This window comes from Nansenia antarctica, assembly GCF_963989245.1.
Source record: "Nansenia antarctica genome assembly, chromosome: 3".
Taxonomy (NCBI): Eukaryota; Metazoa; Chordata; class Actinopteri; order Argentiniformes; family Microstomatidae; genus Nansenia; species Nansenia antarctica.
The window spans coordinates 31,457,632-31,475,182 of NC_137688.1; the positions used below are offsets into that span (position 1 = coordinate 31,457,632).

The 17,551-nt window shown below is 46.2% G+C and overlaps 1 protein-coding gene across 1 annotated transcript in view; it reads right to left on the bottom strand.

Annotated features, from left to right (window-relative positions):
* fam184aa (family with sequence similarity 184 member Aa) overlaps positions 1-17,551 on the bottom strand; it is a gene marked incomplete at both ends in the record, with an annotated part of 43,156 nt that overhangs the window by 7,628 nt on the left and 17,977 nt on the right. The window contains 6 exons of the mRNA XM_080527169.1: positions 1-56; positions 3,178-3,305; positions 4,327-4,480; positions 11,297-11,509; positions 15,922-16,072; positions 16,580-16,701. The exon at positions 1-56 is cut by the window's left edge and continues 129 nt beyond it. Of these exons, the coding sequence (XP_080383295.1) occupies positions 1-56; positions 3,178-3,305; positions 4,327-4,480; positions 11,297-11,509; positions 15,922-16,072; positions 16,580-16,701 (824 nt within the window). The remainder of the gene's footprint in view (positions 57-3,177; positions 3,306-4,326; positions 4,481-11,296; positions 11,510-15,921; positions 16,073-16,579; positions 16,702-17,551) is intronic.

A 17,551-nucleotide genomic window follows, 5' to 3' on the forward strand; every position in this document is an offset into this window, starting at 1 on the left:
GTCCGACAGAACACCTCCTGCTGCAGGTCTGAGATGCGGCCCAGAAGGTCCTGCTCCTGGAGGACGGACGGACAGACACACACGCACACACACACACACACACACACACACACATGAGCACACGCACACGCAGAATCACACACACACAGACACGCACACAGACACACACACACACATACACAAACACACACACACGCACACACACACACACACACACACGCACGCACACACACACACGCACGCACGCACACACACACACACACACACACACACACACACACACATTTTCAGAACATCAGTTACATTACTGTAGCAATTCTGTAATTAGAGAGTATACATCAACCACATCCCAGTCAGACAAGCAAATCAGCATGAAAAACATTTTTAACTAGGTCACATAAAGAGACGCTTTGCTAACTGACGTCAGTTGTAGTTTTGAGAGTGAAAGACACAAAAAGAGATTAGGAAACTGTGCAATGTTGTCTAAATGCCATACAGCACAAGTACTTAGAAACTATACGCACAATTCTGCCAAAACCTTTGTTTTCGTTAAGTTATTCAACATCATCTGCCCCAAATTTCCAAGCATAAACCATATCTATTTGAAGCATAATGCCTTTGATGAGAAAAAGGGTATTTTCGGTCCAATGAAGTCTGTTCCACTTCCTATCCCACTGCGTTAGTTATGCCTTGACACATCTCTGGGCCATGTTCAGGAAAAGTGTGCAGAGTTTGGTGTCAAAACTAGTTGTATTTTAACCATTTAATAGATGCTTTTATCCAAAGTGACTTACAATTATGAATGAATGGTCTTTATTGTCATTGATATAGTACAGGTACCATACAACGAAATTTAGGAGGGGGGGCTCCCCTGGTGCTAGGAAAAAAATACTAAAAACAAGGGAAAAGAGCTGGTTTACATAAATAATGTATGTAAGGCTATGTACACTATCCACTATACTATACTATACAATTAAAACACTGTGCTGTACTCTATGCTATGCTATAAATATCCTAACATTTCCTATCTCTGAACCTTATGTACCCGAGGGTTGTCATATTGCACATAGTGTTATTGCACATTCATTTAAAGTGTCGCAGTTTGCAGGTTTGAAATGTTCACAGTTGTGTTTCAGTATTGCACTTGATTACAATCTAGTAGCTGCCATCAATTTGTCTAGATTGTCCAGGGCCTAGAAGCTAGGTCTTTGCTGTGTTCAGGGCCTGAATGGCCCTGGGGTAGAAGCTGAGCTTCAGTCTATTTGTCCTTGCGGACATGGTCCTGAACCGCCTGCCCGAGGGCAGCCGAACAAAGTGTTCGTTCCCAGGGTGGGATGGGTCTCTGGAGATCTTGGAGGCCTTCCTGAGGCAGCGTGTGTTGTACAGCTCTTCCAGAGAGGGGAGGGGGGCGCCGATGATCTTCTGGGCCGATCTCACGACTCTCTGTAGCGCTTTCCTCTCTGCGGCTGTGCAGCTGGAGAACCACACGCAGATGCAGTAGGTGAGGATGCTCTCCACTGTGCAGCGGTAGAAGGTCACAAGCAGCTCCTGTTTGAGGTGGTATTTCCTGAGGACTCTCAGGAAGTAGAGCCTCTGTTGTGCCTTCTTGATGATGGCTGCTGTGTTGGTCTTCCAGGACAGGTCATCCTGTATGTGCACCCTCAGGAATCGGAGGGTTGAGACTCTCTCATAGGGACAGTCTAAGAGATCATAGGGACAGTCTAAGTGCTTTATTCAAGGGCACACTAGTGGTGTGGTGGTGTTCCCAGGTGGGTTTTGAACTCATGACCTTCTGATCATTACATTACGTTGTAGGCGAGGGAAGGGGGAGTTCTATCCCCTCCAAATATCCCCCCCTTCACCAAGTCAACAAGAAACATCCCTTTTGGCACGAAGGGTATCCCACAATTCATTGCAATCCATTCATCATGGCCGAACAGCCGTTAGTCGCTGTTTCAGACCTTCCTACCTACGGCTTTTGACGTAACCCATCAGGTATGAAACAACCCCCTGTGGGGCGGCTGTGTCTCAGGAGGTAGAGTCTAATGATCACAAGGTTGGCAGATCAGCGGTTCGAGCCCCGGCTGGCCACCTGTCGAAGTGTCCTTGGGCAAGACACTAAACCCCAATATTGCTCCCAGTGAGCGGGCTGGCGCCTTGCATGGTAGCTTGCTGCCATTGGTGTGTGAATGTGTGTATGAATGAGTGGCCGTTGTAAAGCGCTTTGGAGCAGCTTTGGGGCAGCAAAAAAGGCGCTATATAAGTACAGTCCATTTACCATTTATAAAACATCACTGAAGGGCTCACTCAACAGGAGGGAGTAAGGGAAGGAGGAGAGGAAGGGAATGAGGAGAGGAAGGGAAGGAGGAGAGTAAGGGAAGGAGGAGAGTAAGGGAAGGAGGAGAGGAAGGGAAGGAGGAGAGTAAGGGAAGGAGGGGAGTAAGGGAAGGAGGAGAGTAAGGGTAGGAGGAGAGTAAGGAAAGGAGGAGAGTAAGGGAAGGAGGGGAGGAAGGGAAGGAGGAGAGGAAGGGAAGGAGGAGAGTAAGGGAAGGAGGGGAGTAAGGGAAGGAGGAGAGTAAGGGAAGGAGGAGAGTAAGGGAAGGAGGGGAGTAAGGGAAGGAGGAGAGTAAGGGAAGGAGGAGAGTAAGGGAAGGAGAGGAGTAAGGGAAGGAGGAGAGGAAGGGAAGGAGGAGAGGAAGGGAAGGAGGAGAGGAAGGGAAGGAGGGGAGTAAGGGAAGGAGGAGAGGAAGGGAAGGAGGAGAGTAAGGGAAGGAGGAGAGGAAGGGAAGGAGGAGAGGAAGGGAAGGAGGAGAGTAAGGGAAGGAGGAGAGTAAGGGTAGGAGGAGAGGAAGGGAAGGAGGAGAGTAAGGGAAGGAGGAGAGTAAGGGAAGGAGGAGAGGAAGGGAAGGAGGAGAGTAAGGGTAGGAGGAGAGGAAGGGAAGGAGGAGAGGAAGGGAAGGAGGAGAGTAAGGGAAGGAGGAGAGTAAGGGTAGGAGGAGAGTAAGGGTAGGAGGAGAGGAAGGGAAGGAGGAGAGTAAGGGTAGGAGGAGAGGAAGGGAAGGAGGGGAGTAAGGGAATGGAAAGGACCCCTAGATCTGAAGTCATTCGAAACTTCCTTCTCAAAAACCAACAGATGTCACAGTCACACACAGTACAAGTGCCCTTGTCAGCCCTCACCTGTTCCAGGCTCTGCTCCAGAGCGCACTCTAGCTCCAGTTTGAGCGCTATGTTTTCTTTCAGTTGGATCTGCCGGAGATGCTCGATGGCCGTAGCATGGAGGTGGTTCAGCTCAGAGCGCAGTGAGGCTACAGGGGAGAGAGCATGGGCACAATATGAGCCAGACAACACTGAGATGTACATTTAAAAATGTTTACATTTTAACCATTTAGCAGACGCTTTTATCCAAAGTCACTTACAATTACAGATTACAGGGACAGGTCTCCCTGAGGTAACTTAGGGCTAAGTGTCTTACTCAAGGGCACACTAGTTCCCAGGTGGGATTTGAACTCTTGACCCTCTGATCACCAGTCCCACCCACCAGCACCCACCACCCCACCAGGCCACCACCACCCCAACGAGATGTGTGGTATTGGAACCCATTGTTGCCTACTAGTATTGGCTGAGAGAAATGAGAGAAAAAATAATAATTAAAAATAAAATGAAACCAGCTCAGTGGCCTTGAGGTTAGAGTGTCCGCCCTGAGATTGGGAGGTTGTGAGTTCGATCCCCGGCCGAGTCGTACCAAAGACTATAAAAATGGTACCCGATGACTCTCTGCTTGGCACTCAGCATTAAGGGGTTGGATTGGGGGGTAAGACCTTGTGACATACCAGCGTCATGTCCAGGGGGGGTGTACTTGTACATCAAGCCACTTCACGCTATGGAAACAGGAGATAGGCTCCTGCCCCCTAAGGGCCGTTAGGCTCGAGAACCATCAGTTCTCAAGGCTACTTACTGATCATGGGTTTAACACTAGAACAGCCGTGGGTGGGGGTCATTTGACCAAGTGGGTAAAAAAATGTTTACATATTTGCACTCAAATTTCAGGACCCTCCTTTCATGTCTTTTCCTAGATACTGTATGTGCGTTCTACCACCCAGTATCCTTACATTTTCAAAGTCACATCAGGATAAGCTAGTATAAAGCTATTTTGCAGTTTAGGAGGCAGGCTACTTTACAAGGTGGCCAACTAGTGGTCTTTGTGTGTAAGTAGCAGCTTCCCATTGTAAAGACTCTGGTCATTTGACCGCCAAGGCGGCTCTTATAGTAGGTACAAAAGGCACGGCTGTTCTAGTGTTAAGTGTGACAGTGTGTGAGTGCTCCTACCCAGCATGGCCTTGCCTTCGTCCTCCAGCTCGAAGCGCAGGGTCTGGAGCTCCTGTTCAGACTGCTGTCTGAGGATGTCCAGCGTGCGTCTGTGCGCCTCCTTCAGGGACAGCACCTCCTCCCTCTGCTCCTGCTTCAGACGCTCCTCCAGAGCCTGGGAGCACACACACACATGCACACACGCACACACACACAGGCCTCCATAGAACATCACCCCGGCAACCACAGGCCTCCATAGAACATCACCCCCGGCAACCACAAGCCTCTATAGAACATCACCCCCGGCAACCCCAGGCTTCCATAGAACATCACCCCTGGCACAATCCTGTACCTGTTATCTGTCTGTGTGGGTGTCTCTCTGTGTGTGTGTGTGTGTGTGTGTGTGTGTGTGTGTGTGTTTTACCATCACCCCCGGCAACCCCAGGCCTCCATAGAACATCGCCCCTGGCAACCACAGGCCTCCATAGAACACACACACCCCTGGCAACCACAGGCCTCCATAGAACACACACACCCCTGGCAACCACAGGCCTCCATAGAACATCACCCCTGGCAACCACAGGACTCCATAGAACATCACCCCCGGCAACCACAGGCAGACCCCCAGCTGCCCTCAAAAGGGCCAGCAGGTGATCCAGAGCCTGACCTCTGACCTCACTGTGAGCTGAGCTGACAGCAGTACAGACCACCCCCCCGCAGGGAGAACCCCCAGCCTCATGCTTCAATCACACGCAACCAAGCACACAGATGCTCATGTGGGGCACCACTGCCTGCCTCACCTGGATAGCATCACCATGGATACCGAGGGATTTAAAACCTACCCACCCAGTAGGATCAAAAACACCTCCACCTCAACTCAACTGACTATGTACGACAGCGCTGGGGAAAGGATGTGGGGATGGTAATAACTGAGGAGGTGGATACAAGCTTGAGAAGCCCAATGCTCTACCACTAACTGACTGACTTGGAGGGATTTTAATTGGAAGAACCTGATTCGCTTTTTTAAAACACCAAAGCTTAAGTCCAAATTCACTGGGTCCCAACATCCTTGCTGGAGGGAGTGTGGATCAATGCAAGTTGACCATGCACATTTTCTGGTTATGTCCTAAGATGAAAGATTCTGGCAGTCAACATTGATATGTCTTTTTCCTCTCTGTATCTGGGAATATTACCTGAAGGTTTATGTACAAGTGATGCCTACCTCCTCAAAATTCTCTTGGTTGCATGCAAAAAAGCTATTACCAAAATGCTGGCTTCAGAGAAATCCCCCTACCGTGGACCTTTTTACAAAAATAGTAAATAATGTAATGTTAATTGTGTAATGTTAATAAACATTAATAATGCACGCTCCATGGAAAAGATGACCCACACACCCTGCGTCTACAGAAAGAAAAAGGAGAAAAGTATTGGAAGAAATGGGATTGTTATTTTAAGAAAACACACTGATTAGGGTTTATATCTTTTTTTTTGTTATTCATTTTCTTTTTGTTTAAATACATTTTATTTCTCTCTCACTTAGGCAAATATGCCATAAATCTCACGCAACAAACTGTACCTGTCTAACCGTCATCAATGATCACGGTTCCTGAACATGACCTCATGATATCTGCCCCAGAAGTTTGTGTTCTTTGTTTGTTTATGTAGGATGTTTTTTCTGTTTGTGTGGTGTGTTATGCCTGAAATGTTGTTGAAAAAAATTAACTAGAAAAAAAAACACACCAAAAAAACACCTCCACCTCCACCTCCGCCATTTTAGAGTGACTTTTAAAACACAAACATAACCCCTGCACCGTGAAAAAACACATTATTCTTAGGTTTCAAGAGAAAGAAAAACGATTTTTTACTAAACGATAAGAGGCTACCGTGTACGTATAGTTTATTTATTTATGGGTAGGTAATCCTACGGATGTTAAAGTAGCTTAGGAGGTATCGTTCAAGGCTGCAGCCGCTTCGGAGAGGACAATAAAGGGAAGCCAGTACATTCTGCCTCCGTACCCTGCCTCGTCTACTTCAAAGGCTTTTCTCCAAGGCACAATTTAATTTACCAAGGTGCTCCTCTACATGAACCACAGCAGCACGAACCTGCTCTCTACACCACCATAACACACACACACACACACACACACACACACACACACACACACACACACACACATATATATATATATATATATATATATATATACTCCAGAGAGACCACAGCAACACAAACCTACTCTCTACCCCTCCATAACACATACAGTATACTCTCTACTCTCTACTCTCTACCATAACACATACAGTATACTCTCTACTCTCTACCCCTCCATAACACATACAGTATACTCTCTACTCTCTACCCCTCCATAACACATACAGTATACTCTCTACTCTCTACCCCTCCATAACACATACAGTATACTCTCTACCCCTCCATAACACATACAGTATACTCTCTACCCCTCCATAACACATACAGTATACTCTCTACTCTCTACCCCTCCATAACACATACAGTATACTCTCTACTCTCTACCCCTCCATAACACATACAGTATACTCTCTACTCTCTACCATAACACATACAGTATACTCTCTACTCTCTACCCCTCCATAACACATACAGTATACTCTCTACTCTCTACCCCTCCATAACACATACAGTATACTCTCTACTCTCTACCCCTCCATAACACATACAGTATACTCTCTACTCTCTACCCCTCCATAACTCATACAGTATACTCTCTACCCCTCCATAACACATACAGTATACTCTCTACCCCTCCATAACACATACAGTATACTCTCTACCCCTCCATAACACATACAGTATACTCTCTACTCTCTACCCCTCCATAACACATACAGTATACTCTCTACCCCTCCATAACACATACAGTATACTCTCTACCCCTCCATAACACATACAGTATACTCTCTACCCCTCCATAACACATACAGTATACTCTCTACTCTACTCCTCCATAACACATACAGTATACTCTCTACTCTCTACCATAACACATACAGTATACTCTCTACTCTCTACCCCTCCATAACACATACAGTATACTCTCTACTCTCTACCCCTCCATAACACATACAGTATACTCTCTACTCTCTACCCCTCCATAACACATACAGTATACTCTCTACTCTCTACACCTCCATAACACATACAGTATATTCTCTACTCTCTACTCCTCCATAACACATACAGTATACTCTCTACTCTCTACCCCTCCATAACACATACAGTATACTCTCTACTCTCTACACCTCCATAACACATACAGTATACTCTCTACTCTCTACCCCTCCATAACACATACAGTATACTCTCTACTCTCTACCCCTCCATAACTCATACAGTATACTCTCTACTCTCTACCCCTCCATAACACATACAGTATACTCTCTACTCTCTACCCCTCCATAACACATACAGTATACTCTCTACTCTCTACCCCTCCATAACACATACAGTATACTCTCTACTCTCTACCCCTCCATAACACATACAGTATACTCTCTACTCTCTACACCTCCATAACACATACAGTATACTCTCTACTCTCTACCCCTCCATAACACATACAGTATACTCTCTACCCCTCCATAACACATACAGTATACTCTCTACCCCTCCATAACACATACAGTATACTCTCTACTCTCTACCCCTCCATAACACATACAGTATACTCTCTACTCTCTACCATAACACATACAGTATACTCTCTACTCTCTACCCCTCCATAACACATACAGTATACTCTCTACTCTCTACCCCTCCATAACACATACAGTATACTCTCTACTCTCTACCCCTCCATAACACATACAGTATACTCTCTACTCTCTACTCTCTACCCCTCCATAACTCATACAGTATACTCTCTACCCCTCCATAACACATACAGTATACTCTCTACCCCTCCATAACACATACAGTATACTCTCTACCCCTCCATAACACATACAGTATACTCTCTACTCTACTCCTCCATAACACATACAGTATACTCTCTACTCTCTACCATAACACATACAGTATACTCTCTACTCTCTACCCCTCCATAACACATACAGTATACTCTCTACTCTCTACCCCTCCATAACACATACAGTATACTCTCTACTCTCTACCCCTCCATAACACATACAGTATACTCTCTACTCTCTACACCTCCATAACACATACAGTATACTCTCTACTCTCTACTCCTCCATAACACATACAGTATACTCTCTACTCTCTACCCCTCCATAACACATACAGTATACTCTCTACTCTCTACACCTCCATAACACATACAGTATACTCTCTACTCTCTACCCCTCCATAACACATACAGTATACTCTCTACTCTCTACCCCTCCATAACTCATACAGTATACTCTCTACTCTCTACCCCTCCATAACACATACAGTATACTCTCTACTCTCTACCCCTCCATAACACATACAGTATACTCTCTACTCTCTACCCCTCCATAACACATACAGTATACTCTCTACTCTCTACCCCTCCATAACACATACAGTATACTCTCTACTCTCTACACCTCCATAACACATACAGTATACTCTCTACTCTCTACCCCTCCATAACACATACAGTATACTCTCTACCCCTCCATAACACATACAGTATACTCTCTACCCCTCCATAACACATACAGTATACTCTCTACTCTCTACCCCTCCATAACACATACAGTATACTCTCTACTCTCTACCATAACACATACAGTATACTCTCTACTCTCTACCCCTCCATAACACATACAGTATACTCTCTCCACCTCCATAACACATACAGTATATTCTAGAGAGAGAGAGAGAGAGAGAGGTGCTGGCAGACAAACTACGACTGTACTGATAAATATGAGATATTAATAATAAGAATATAATCAGTGAAGGCCAGTAGCTCCAATTATCAGTCTTACACAATTACCCAAGATTAGGCGGTGACGCTACAACAGCATGCTACAGCAGCATGCTCCCTGTGTGCTACGAGAGGGTGTTTGAATTCATATGCAGATGAGTGTCTTTTCATTTCACGGTGTAAACATTGCTTTATTGAGTGTGTGAATCCAGTGTTGTTGAGTGTCAGCAAGGCAAGGAAAAGTTGTGTTTTTGACACCAGGAACAATCCTGTTATAGTACAGTACCTGTTATAGAGTACAGCCACGGACACGTGTGATGGTACAATCCAGCAGTGGTTTCAGATGGTGTTTGTGTCTGTCTCTGTGTGTGTGTGTGTGTGTGTCTGTCTCTGTGTGTGTGTGTGTGTGTGTGTGTGTGTGTCTGTGCGTGTGTGTGTGTGTGTGTGTGTGTGTCTCTGTGCGTGTGTCTCTCTGTGTGTGTGTGTGTGTGTGTGTGTGTGTGTGTGTTTGTGTGTGCGTGTGTCTCTGTGCGTGTTTCCTATTATTATGACATGAACCTCTCTGGTGGCACAGCAGCAGTACTAGAGTGTCTGACTGGACCCCTGCTGTATGGGTTAGGACTGGACCCCTGCTGTATGGGTTAGGGTGGTGACTAGGGGTTAGAGGTCAGATGTCTGACTGGACCCCTGCTGTATGGGTTAGGGTGGTGACTAGGGGTTAGAGGTCAGATGTCTGACTGGACCCCTGCTGTATGGGTTAGGGTGGTGACTAGGGGTTAGAGGTCAGATGTCTGACTGGACCCCTGCTGTATGGGTTAGGGTGGTGACTAGGGGTTAGAGGTCAGATGTCTGACTGGACCCCTGCTGTATGGGTTAGGGTGGTGACTAGGGGTTAGAGGTCAGATGTCTGACTGGACCCCTGCTGTATGGGTTAGGGTGGTGACTAGGGGTTAGAGGTCAGATGTCTGACTGGACCCCTGCTGTATGGGTTAGGGTGGTGACTAGGGGTTAGAGGTCAGATGTCTGACTGGACCCCTGCTGTATGGGTTAGGGTGGTGACTAGGGGTTAGAGGTCAGATGTCTGACTGGACCCCTGCTGTATGGGTTAGGGTGGTGACTAGGGGTTAGAGGTCAGATGACTGGACCCCTGCTGTATGGGTTAGGGTGGTGACTAGGGGTTAGAGGTCAGATGACTGGACCCCTGCTGTATGGGTTAGGGTGGTGACTAGGGGTTAGAGGTCAGATGACTGGACCCCTGCTGTATGGGTTAGGGTGGTGACTAGGGGTTAGAGGTCAGATGACGCATCCAGAATCTGGGCCAGATTATCCATAGACGGCATCGGGTGAGTGGCCACCAGCCAAAAGGGGGGAGGGGGCACCCTGATTAAGACAACGACTGATGGTGTATTCCAGATGGTGACACTGATACCACAGGGACTGGAATGGGTCGAACTGGGTAGATGAAACCATCCAGTAATTACTTTTTTGACGCTATCGCAATCATGTTCATTTTCCCATTTTTCATTTTCGATTTCCACTCCCCGCTGAAATCTGATAATGAGCAGAATGAAACAGGCAGAACACAGCAAGAGAGAGGCAGAAAGAAGAAAGAGATGGGTTGTGGGGGGGTGGGGGGGTTGACAATGACCGATAAGTGGCAGTGAAAATCCAGAGGGGATATGGAGATATGAGGCATGTCTAAATGTGTGTGTGTGTGTGTGTGTGTGTGTGAGTGTGTGAGTGTTCCAGTGGCCTACCCTGTGTGTGTGTGTGTGTGTGTGTGTGTGTGTGTGTGTGTGTGTGTGTGAGTGTTCCAGTGGCCTACCCTGTGTGTGTGTGTGTGTGTGTGTGTGTGTGTGTGTGTGTGTGTGAGTGTGTGAGTGTTCCAGTGGCCTACCCTGTGTGTGTGTGTGTGTGTGTGTGTGTGTGTGTGTGTGTGTGTGTGTGTGTGTGCGTGTGTGTGTGTGTGTGTGAGTGTTCCAGTGGCCTACCCTGTGTGTGTGTGTGTGTGTGTGTGTGTGTGTGTGTGAGTGTGTGAGTGTTCCAGTGGCCTACCCTGTGTGTGTGTGTGTGTGTGTGTGTGTGTGTGTCCCTACCCTGATCTGGTGCTGGCGCGCCTCCTCCATGGTTCCCAGGGCGCAGTGCTGCGCCTCCTGCAGCCGGTGCTCCCTCCTCTGGTGCTCGTGCTGCAGGTTGTGCAGCTGCTGGCCCAGGTGCTCGCGCTCCTGGCTGAACTGCGACTGCAGCTGCTGCAGGGCCGCCTGCGACTGGGACAGCTGCAACTCCAGGCTCTGCTTCAGCAGGGAGATCTGGGGAGGGATGGGAGGGAGGGGGGGGGCGGGAGGGAGGGAGGGAGGGAGGGAGGGAGGGAGAGAGGGAGAGAGGGAGGGAGAGAGGGAGGGAAAGGGAGGGAGGGAAAGGGAGGGAGGGGAGGGGGGCGGGAGGGAGGGAGGGAGGGGGGGGGGGCGGGAGGGAGGGAGGGAGGGAGGGAGGGAGAGAGGGAGAGAGGGAGGGAGAGAGGGAGGGAAAGGGAGGGAGAGAGGGAGAGAAGGGAGGGAGGGAAAGGGAGGGAAAGGGAGGGAGAGAGAGGGGGGGGATGGGAGGGCGGGAGGAGGGGGGAGAGAGGGAAAGGGAGGGAAAGGGAGGGAGGGAGGGAGGGATATCATGATTAATGTGGACCGCACACAGATTTGTTGGGATTTTGAAAGAACATTTCTGCAGCAAAGTGGTTGGGGATAGCATCCACACCAGGCCATGGTCGACTCTGTTTTCCTTAACCTTTACTAACCGTATTATCACTCAGAGCAGAGGGAAGGGTTGAGGTTGAGAATCTCCTAATGTAAATTAACTCACATACACTTTCAGTTCCCCGCTGTTGACTGTGGTCAGCAACAAAGGGACTAAAGCAGTGCACCTCTGCTTAACACCACAGCAACACTGCATTTAACATGTTAACCATTTAGCAGACACTTTTATCCAAAGCGACTTACAATGAAGAGATTCCAGTCACAGTCTCTCTGGAGTAACCTAGGGCTAAGTGTCTTACTGGTGTTCCCAGGTGGGATTTTAGAACTCATGACCTTCTGATCACCAGTCCAACTCACTATCCCCACTAGGCCACCACTACCCACCACCACTACCCCACTTCAAAGCCTCATAGACCCCTCAAACATCGGCTCCGGCAGGATATGAAGTGTCGTAGGTGGTTTTGAAGAGGCTGTTTTGTTCTGTGGAATACCAACTCATGGTGTTCTGCAGCAGTCTAATCTCCCTGTGCTGTGCAGTTATATATAAAAAAAGATAAAACAGGCGAAGGAGTGTCATCATAATAGCTAGCGGTAGCGAGCTCACAGGGTTGGGCGCTACTATCTAACTGAACACCATTTCCCCCCTGACCCCCCCATCACATCAGATCAGCTCTGGACGTGATTAGAAAACAAACGAAGTGAAGCGTTACGGTGGTACAGTGACTGGAGGAGCTTAAGAACCAAAACACAAACATTACGCAGAGAGAGGAATGTCCCCACCGTGCCCCCAGCAAACGTCAGAAAATAGAAACAGCGAAGACGACAACAACAACAAACAAATGAAACAGCGTAACCATGACGAATTGATCAATCACCCCTGACTTCAAATTAAGCTGCCGCAGTCAACCGAAAGGTAAACATGTGTGATAGAGACTAATGTGAAACACGACTGTGCTTACAGGAGATAAGATGGAACATTAAAAAGGTATTAAGAGAAAAACGTCATGCAAAATAAAAAGAGATTCGCCCATCATAAGTATTATAATCATAATACCTATGACTGGTTTTGGATGGAATGAGAGAAACACAGAGAGGCATACAGTGGGCCCTGACATGCGTCTGCTACAGAGCGCTGTGCATGGCTAAGTGGTAGTGGGCATGGCTGCTAAATTGGTAATTTCATTTCTGGCAATGTTTCAATTAGCATAGGAATGGTCTCTGATAATGGGTGGATGGGGATAATTGAAGATGACATGATGTCTCTTGTCTTCGCCAATCAGGACTTCACTGCGAACGTTGGAATGGATAATCATAAATCTTTTGGACAAATACAATTAATTATTGTAGGCCTAGTTAAGGTTACTGGGACAACAGTGGCTAATATTCTACGTAAAAGGAAATACATGGTGGAATCACTGGAGGCATTGTTTGAATCTAGTGTTTATCTCAGCTTGCACTTTTACTCCTATTTCTTATCTCCTATTTATTTTATTCCTGGTTTTATTGTGTTGTTATGTTACCTTTCTTATTTTACTTATGTTACCTCTTGTTTTAATGATTCCATGATTTAATTTGTAATTGTAAACAAGAGAGCCAAGGCGATCAATAAGGAATAAATCTTACAGATTGTATTAATGTGAGAATATAGGAGTCTATCCACAGTCACCAGATCTCAATCCCAGAGAGCTTTGGGATGTGGTGGAACGGGAGATTCACATCATGGATGTGCAGCCGACAAATCTGCAGCAACTGCGTGACGCTGTAATGTCAATATGGACCAAAACCTCTGAGGAATGTTTCCAGCACCTTGTTGAATGCCACGAATAATTAAGGCAGTTCTGAAAGCAAAAGAGGGGGTCCAACCCGGTAGCAAGGTGTACCTAATAAAGTGTCCGGTGGGTGTACACTAGGCCTACTTCCACATATTTATAGAGGAGATATTGATGGTATGAGGGACGGTCTCTGACAGACAACAACTGTTGTGCCCGTTATTATCAAATCATTATTTATGATCACCTATTGTTTTTTATATAACGTGGAACGTCATACCGTAGGTGAATCTGCCCCAGTCCCAGTGACACAGCCGTTTATAATGTCTGTGTTCTTCAGGGCATACGCACATTGCAGTGATAACAAATTACCGAAACAGTCTTTTCCCATGGTGCATCAGTGCACAGCGCTCCTTAGCAAAAATAAGCAAATTGGGGCCCAGTGTGGGTAAGTGCGGTTCACTTACATTGCCGATAGACTTATGTAAAGCTTCACCAAGTGCTTGGCGCTATGGGGAGAAATCACATGGATGAGGGGTAAATATGGTTGAGGAAAATCCAATTAAAAAACAGAGCCTGCAAAATTTTCGCAGGGTCTACCTGACAACAAATCTGACAACAAAATGTTTTTTACACAGAATTTCCGATAAACCCTCTTTGATGTCACAGTCTCACTTAACAAATTGGAAAGCGGGGTTATGAAACAAGTGCTTTCCTGGACGCAAATGTAATCACATTTCATTGGTTTATTTTTTATTTATTTATTTACATTTGTACTTTTTGGGGGCATTTAGCAGACACCTTTATCCAAAGCGACTTAATTATAATAATACAAATGCAATTGTACTTACTTATAATAATACAAATGCAATTGTATTTACTTATAATAATACACATTTGTTGTAAGTGAATCGTCTAATCATCAGTCATCATAAGAAAAGGAGATTTATGCTAGGACCAGGGGCCAGTGGCAATCACAATACTAGAAGAATATATATATATATGTTATGGTACATGTGGGAAAACTAGGGTTAGGGTTAGGTGCTACGTCGACTTGGTACATGCTGGCATGTCTAACCCTACCCCTAACCCTACCCCTAACCCTAACCTTAGCACCCTAGCACCTAATCCTAACCCTAGTTTTCCCACATGTACTGTATTCCCACATGTACCGTAACATATATATATATATATATACTGTAAGTGCAGTCCATTTAGAAGAAGGAAGAATTATTTTCTTTTGTTGTTTAATCAGATCACTTTCACAGATGTTGCCATTAAAGATAATGTATAGAGAGAAACACCCACAATTTAAGAGATCCAGTGTAAGTGGTTTCAGAAATCCCCCTTGTGTGAGGTAAGGTTGTGTATCTCTGTTAGACTACACTGTCTTTGTTCCTAAGCTACACTGTCTTTGTTCCTGAGTGATTTGACTGACAGGTGAGCACAGTGCAGGAGACAGGATGGCGAGATGGGAGATTGAAGGGTGAGAAGAAAAAAAAGACATGGGGACAGGCACAGGCATAGAGCATTGACGTACTGACACAGTCACAGGGTGTGTGTGTGTGTGTGTGTGTGTGTGTGTGTGTGTGTGTGTGTGTGTGATGGTCCAAGCACAACAATCTAGAACACTATAAATGTCGGAATGAACGGAACAAGGCATACAATATGGATGAATCTGTGTTGTTTATTTGAGTTAAGTGTCAGGCAATCCATTTACATTAAATTTTTTAGCATTTAGCTTTATCCAAAGCTACTTACAACAAATTTGTCTAAGTAAGTGAATCATGCTAGGGACAAGGCAGGGGCCATTGGCTGTCACAATGCTAGAAGGAGAAAGAATTAAATAAAGAGGGGACAGGCACAGGCATTGACATACTTACACAGTCACAGTGTTTGTGTGTGTGTGTGTGTGTGTGTGTGTGTGTGTGTGTGTGTGTGTGTGTGTGTGTGTGTGTGTGTGTGTGTGTGTGTGTGTGTGAGTGTGAGTGTGTTTGGGTAGACCTGTGGACTTGTGGTGCATCCAACCTGACCTCTGACCTCAAACCAATGAACAAGTGGCCAGTAAGAGTATGTGGCTGTCTGCATGATTGAATGTATGTGGAGGTGTTTGATACAGGAGGAGGATGTTACACTGCAAAATGTATACCTAATACCTAAGTAAGATGATATATCTTAAATCAAGGCAATATATGTTATTCATACCTGTTCCAGCAGGTCCTCTACCTTCCTCTGCCATCCCTCCTTGGCTGCCATCATCTCCAGCTCCTTCTGCTGGGACAGCTGTGTGAGGGAGGCCTGCCTGTCTGCCTCGTACTCCTCCGCCAACTCCTCCCTCATGAGCCTCAGCTCCTCCCTGCAGGGGGGGGTGGGGGGGGGATAGGGGAGGAGACGGGGAGATGAAGGCCAGAGACCATGAGGTGATGTCTTGAAACCTGTGAATGATACTGGCTGCGTTCGTAAAAATTCGCTCTGGGAGCGCCGAAGCACACACTGGGTTCAACGTCATAAAGGGACCAAGTAATTTCATTGGATAAGAGGAGGCATTCCATGAGCGCTGGTCAGATTTCCAGAGTGAATTTATGAACACAGCCATTGTGTGTAAAAAAAAATAAAAATAAAAAAAGTTTTATTTGCCATGCAATCAACTTGTCAATGGATTGTTGGAATTTGTTTTTTTTCCCTCTAGGCATAGGGTCAGCCATAGTCGGCGCCCCTGGAGCAATTAGGGGTTGAGTACCTTGCTCAAGGGCACATGCAGCTCCCTCCAGAGACGGATGGGTAGAACCAGCTACCGCCTCCCAGACACCATCTGGCCTCACCAGATGGCCTGACATCGGGCGGCCGTGACAAACCTACATACCTCAGAGCGTCTGTCCATTTCTGGTCCAGGTCTTCCGCCATCTTGTCCATCTTCTGCTTCTCCTCGGTCCTTATGGACATCACCCTGGCGTCGTGCTGCTGTTTCTGGGTCTCGATCTCCTCCTGTGTGGACAAGGTCGTGGATTTCAATGAGACTCAAAATTGCTTTAAATCTAAAGTGTAACATTTATTAAAAGAAATGGTCTTAACAACTCGAGTTGGGCAAATCTCATCGAACCTCACAATGGGAAGCTTTCAGAGATGTGACACTGACTTTCACATGAACACACTCTGTATAAATGTCAACATGGACATAACAGTGATAACGAGTCTGCACTCCGTCACTGTTTTACGAACACAAGGCTCTCAATTCAGGGTCTTGTGCTCGTAAACAGGACAGCCGAACTCCCGACAATCCCAACGGAAGCCTCCATGAAGCTCCCATGGAAATTTACAGACAGACTATGCCGAATACATCACCTTCTACCATACACACATCGTGACGTTAGAATTATAAGGTTCTATCCCCATTTTTGGTCCAAATTTTGTTTTTTACATAATCTGATCCATTAGGTGTTTATTAATGCCTGTGTGGTGTTATTTTTAAAATGTTGACATTTTTGAGTTAGTAATTAAAAGGTTCCATCTCACAAAACATAATGGAATGTAAAAACGTTGACACTCAATATCTCTGAACTACCCTAAACGGAGATAGAACCTTATCATTCTAAACGGAGATAGAACCTTATCATTCTAAACGGAGATAGAACCTTATCATTCTAAATGGAGATAGAACCTTATCATTCTAAGCTCACAACATGTTAAAAATCCCTTACAACAGCCAGCCAGAGACGAGTCACCAGGGGAGCTGAGGCACACTGCTCAGTAGAGCAGTTATCGATACAAGAAGAAGAAAAGATGAGGAAATCTGAAGGGAAAGCGATATATAAAGAGCTCCCCAGTGCACACTGAG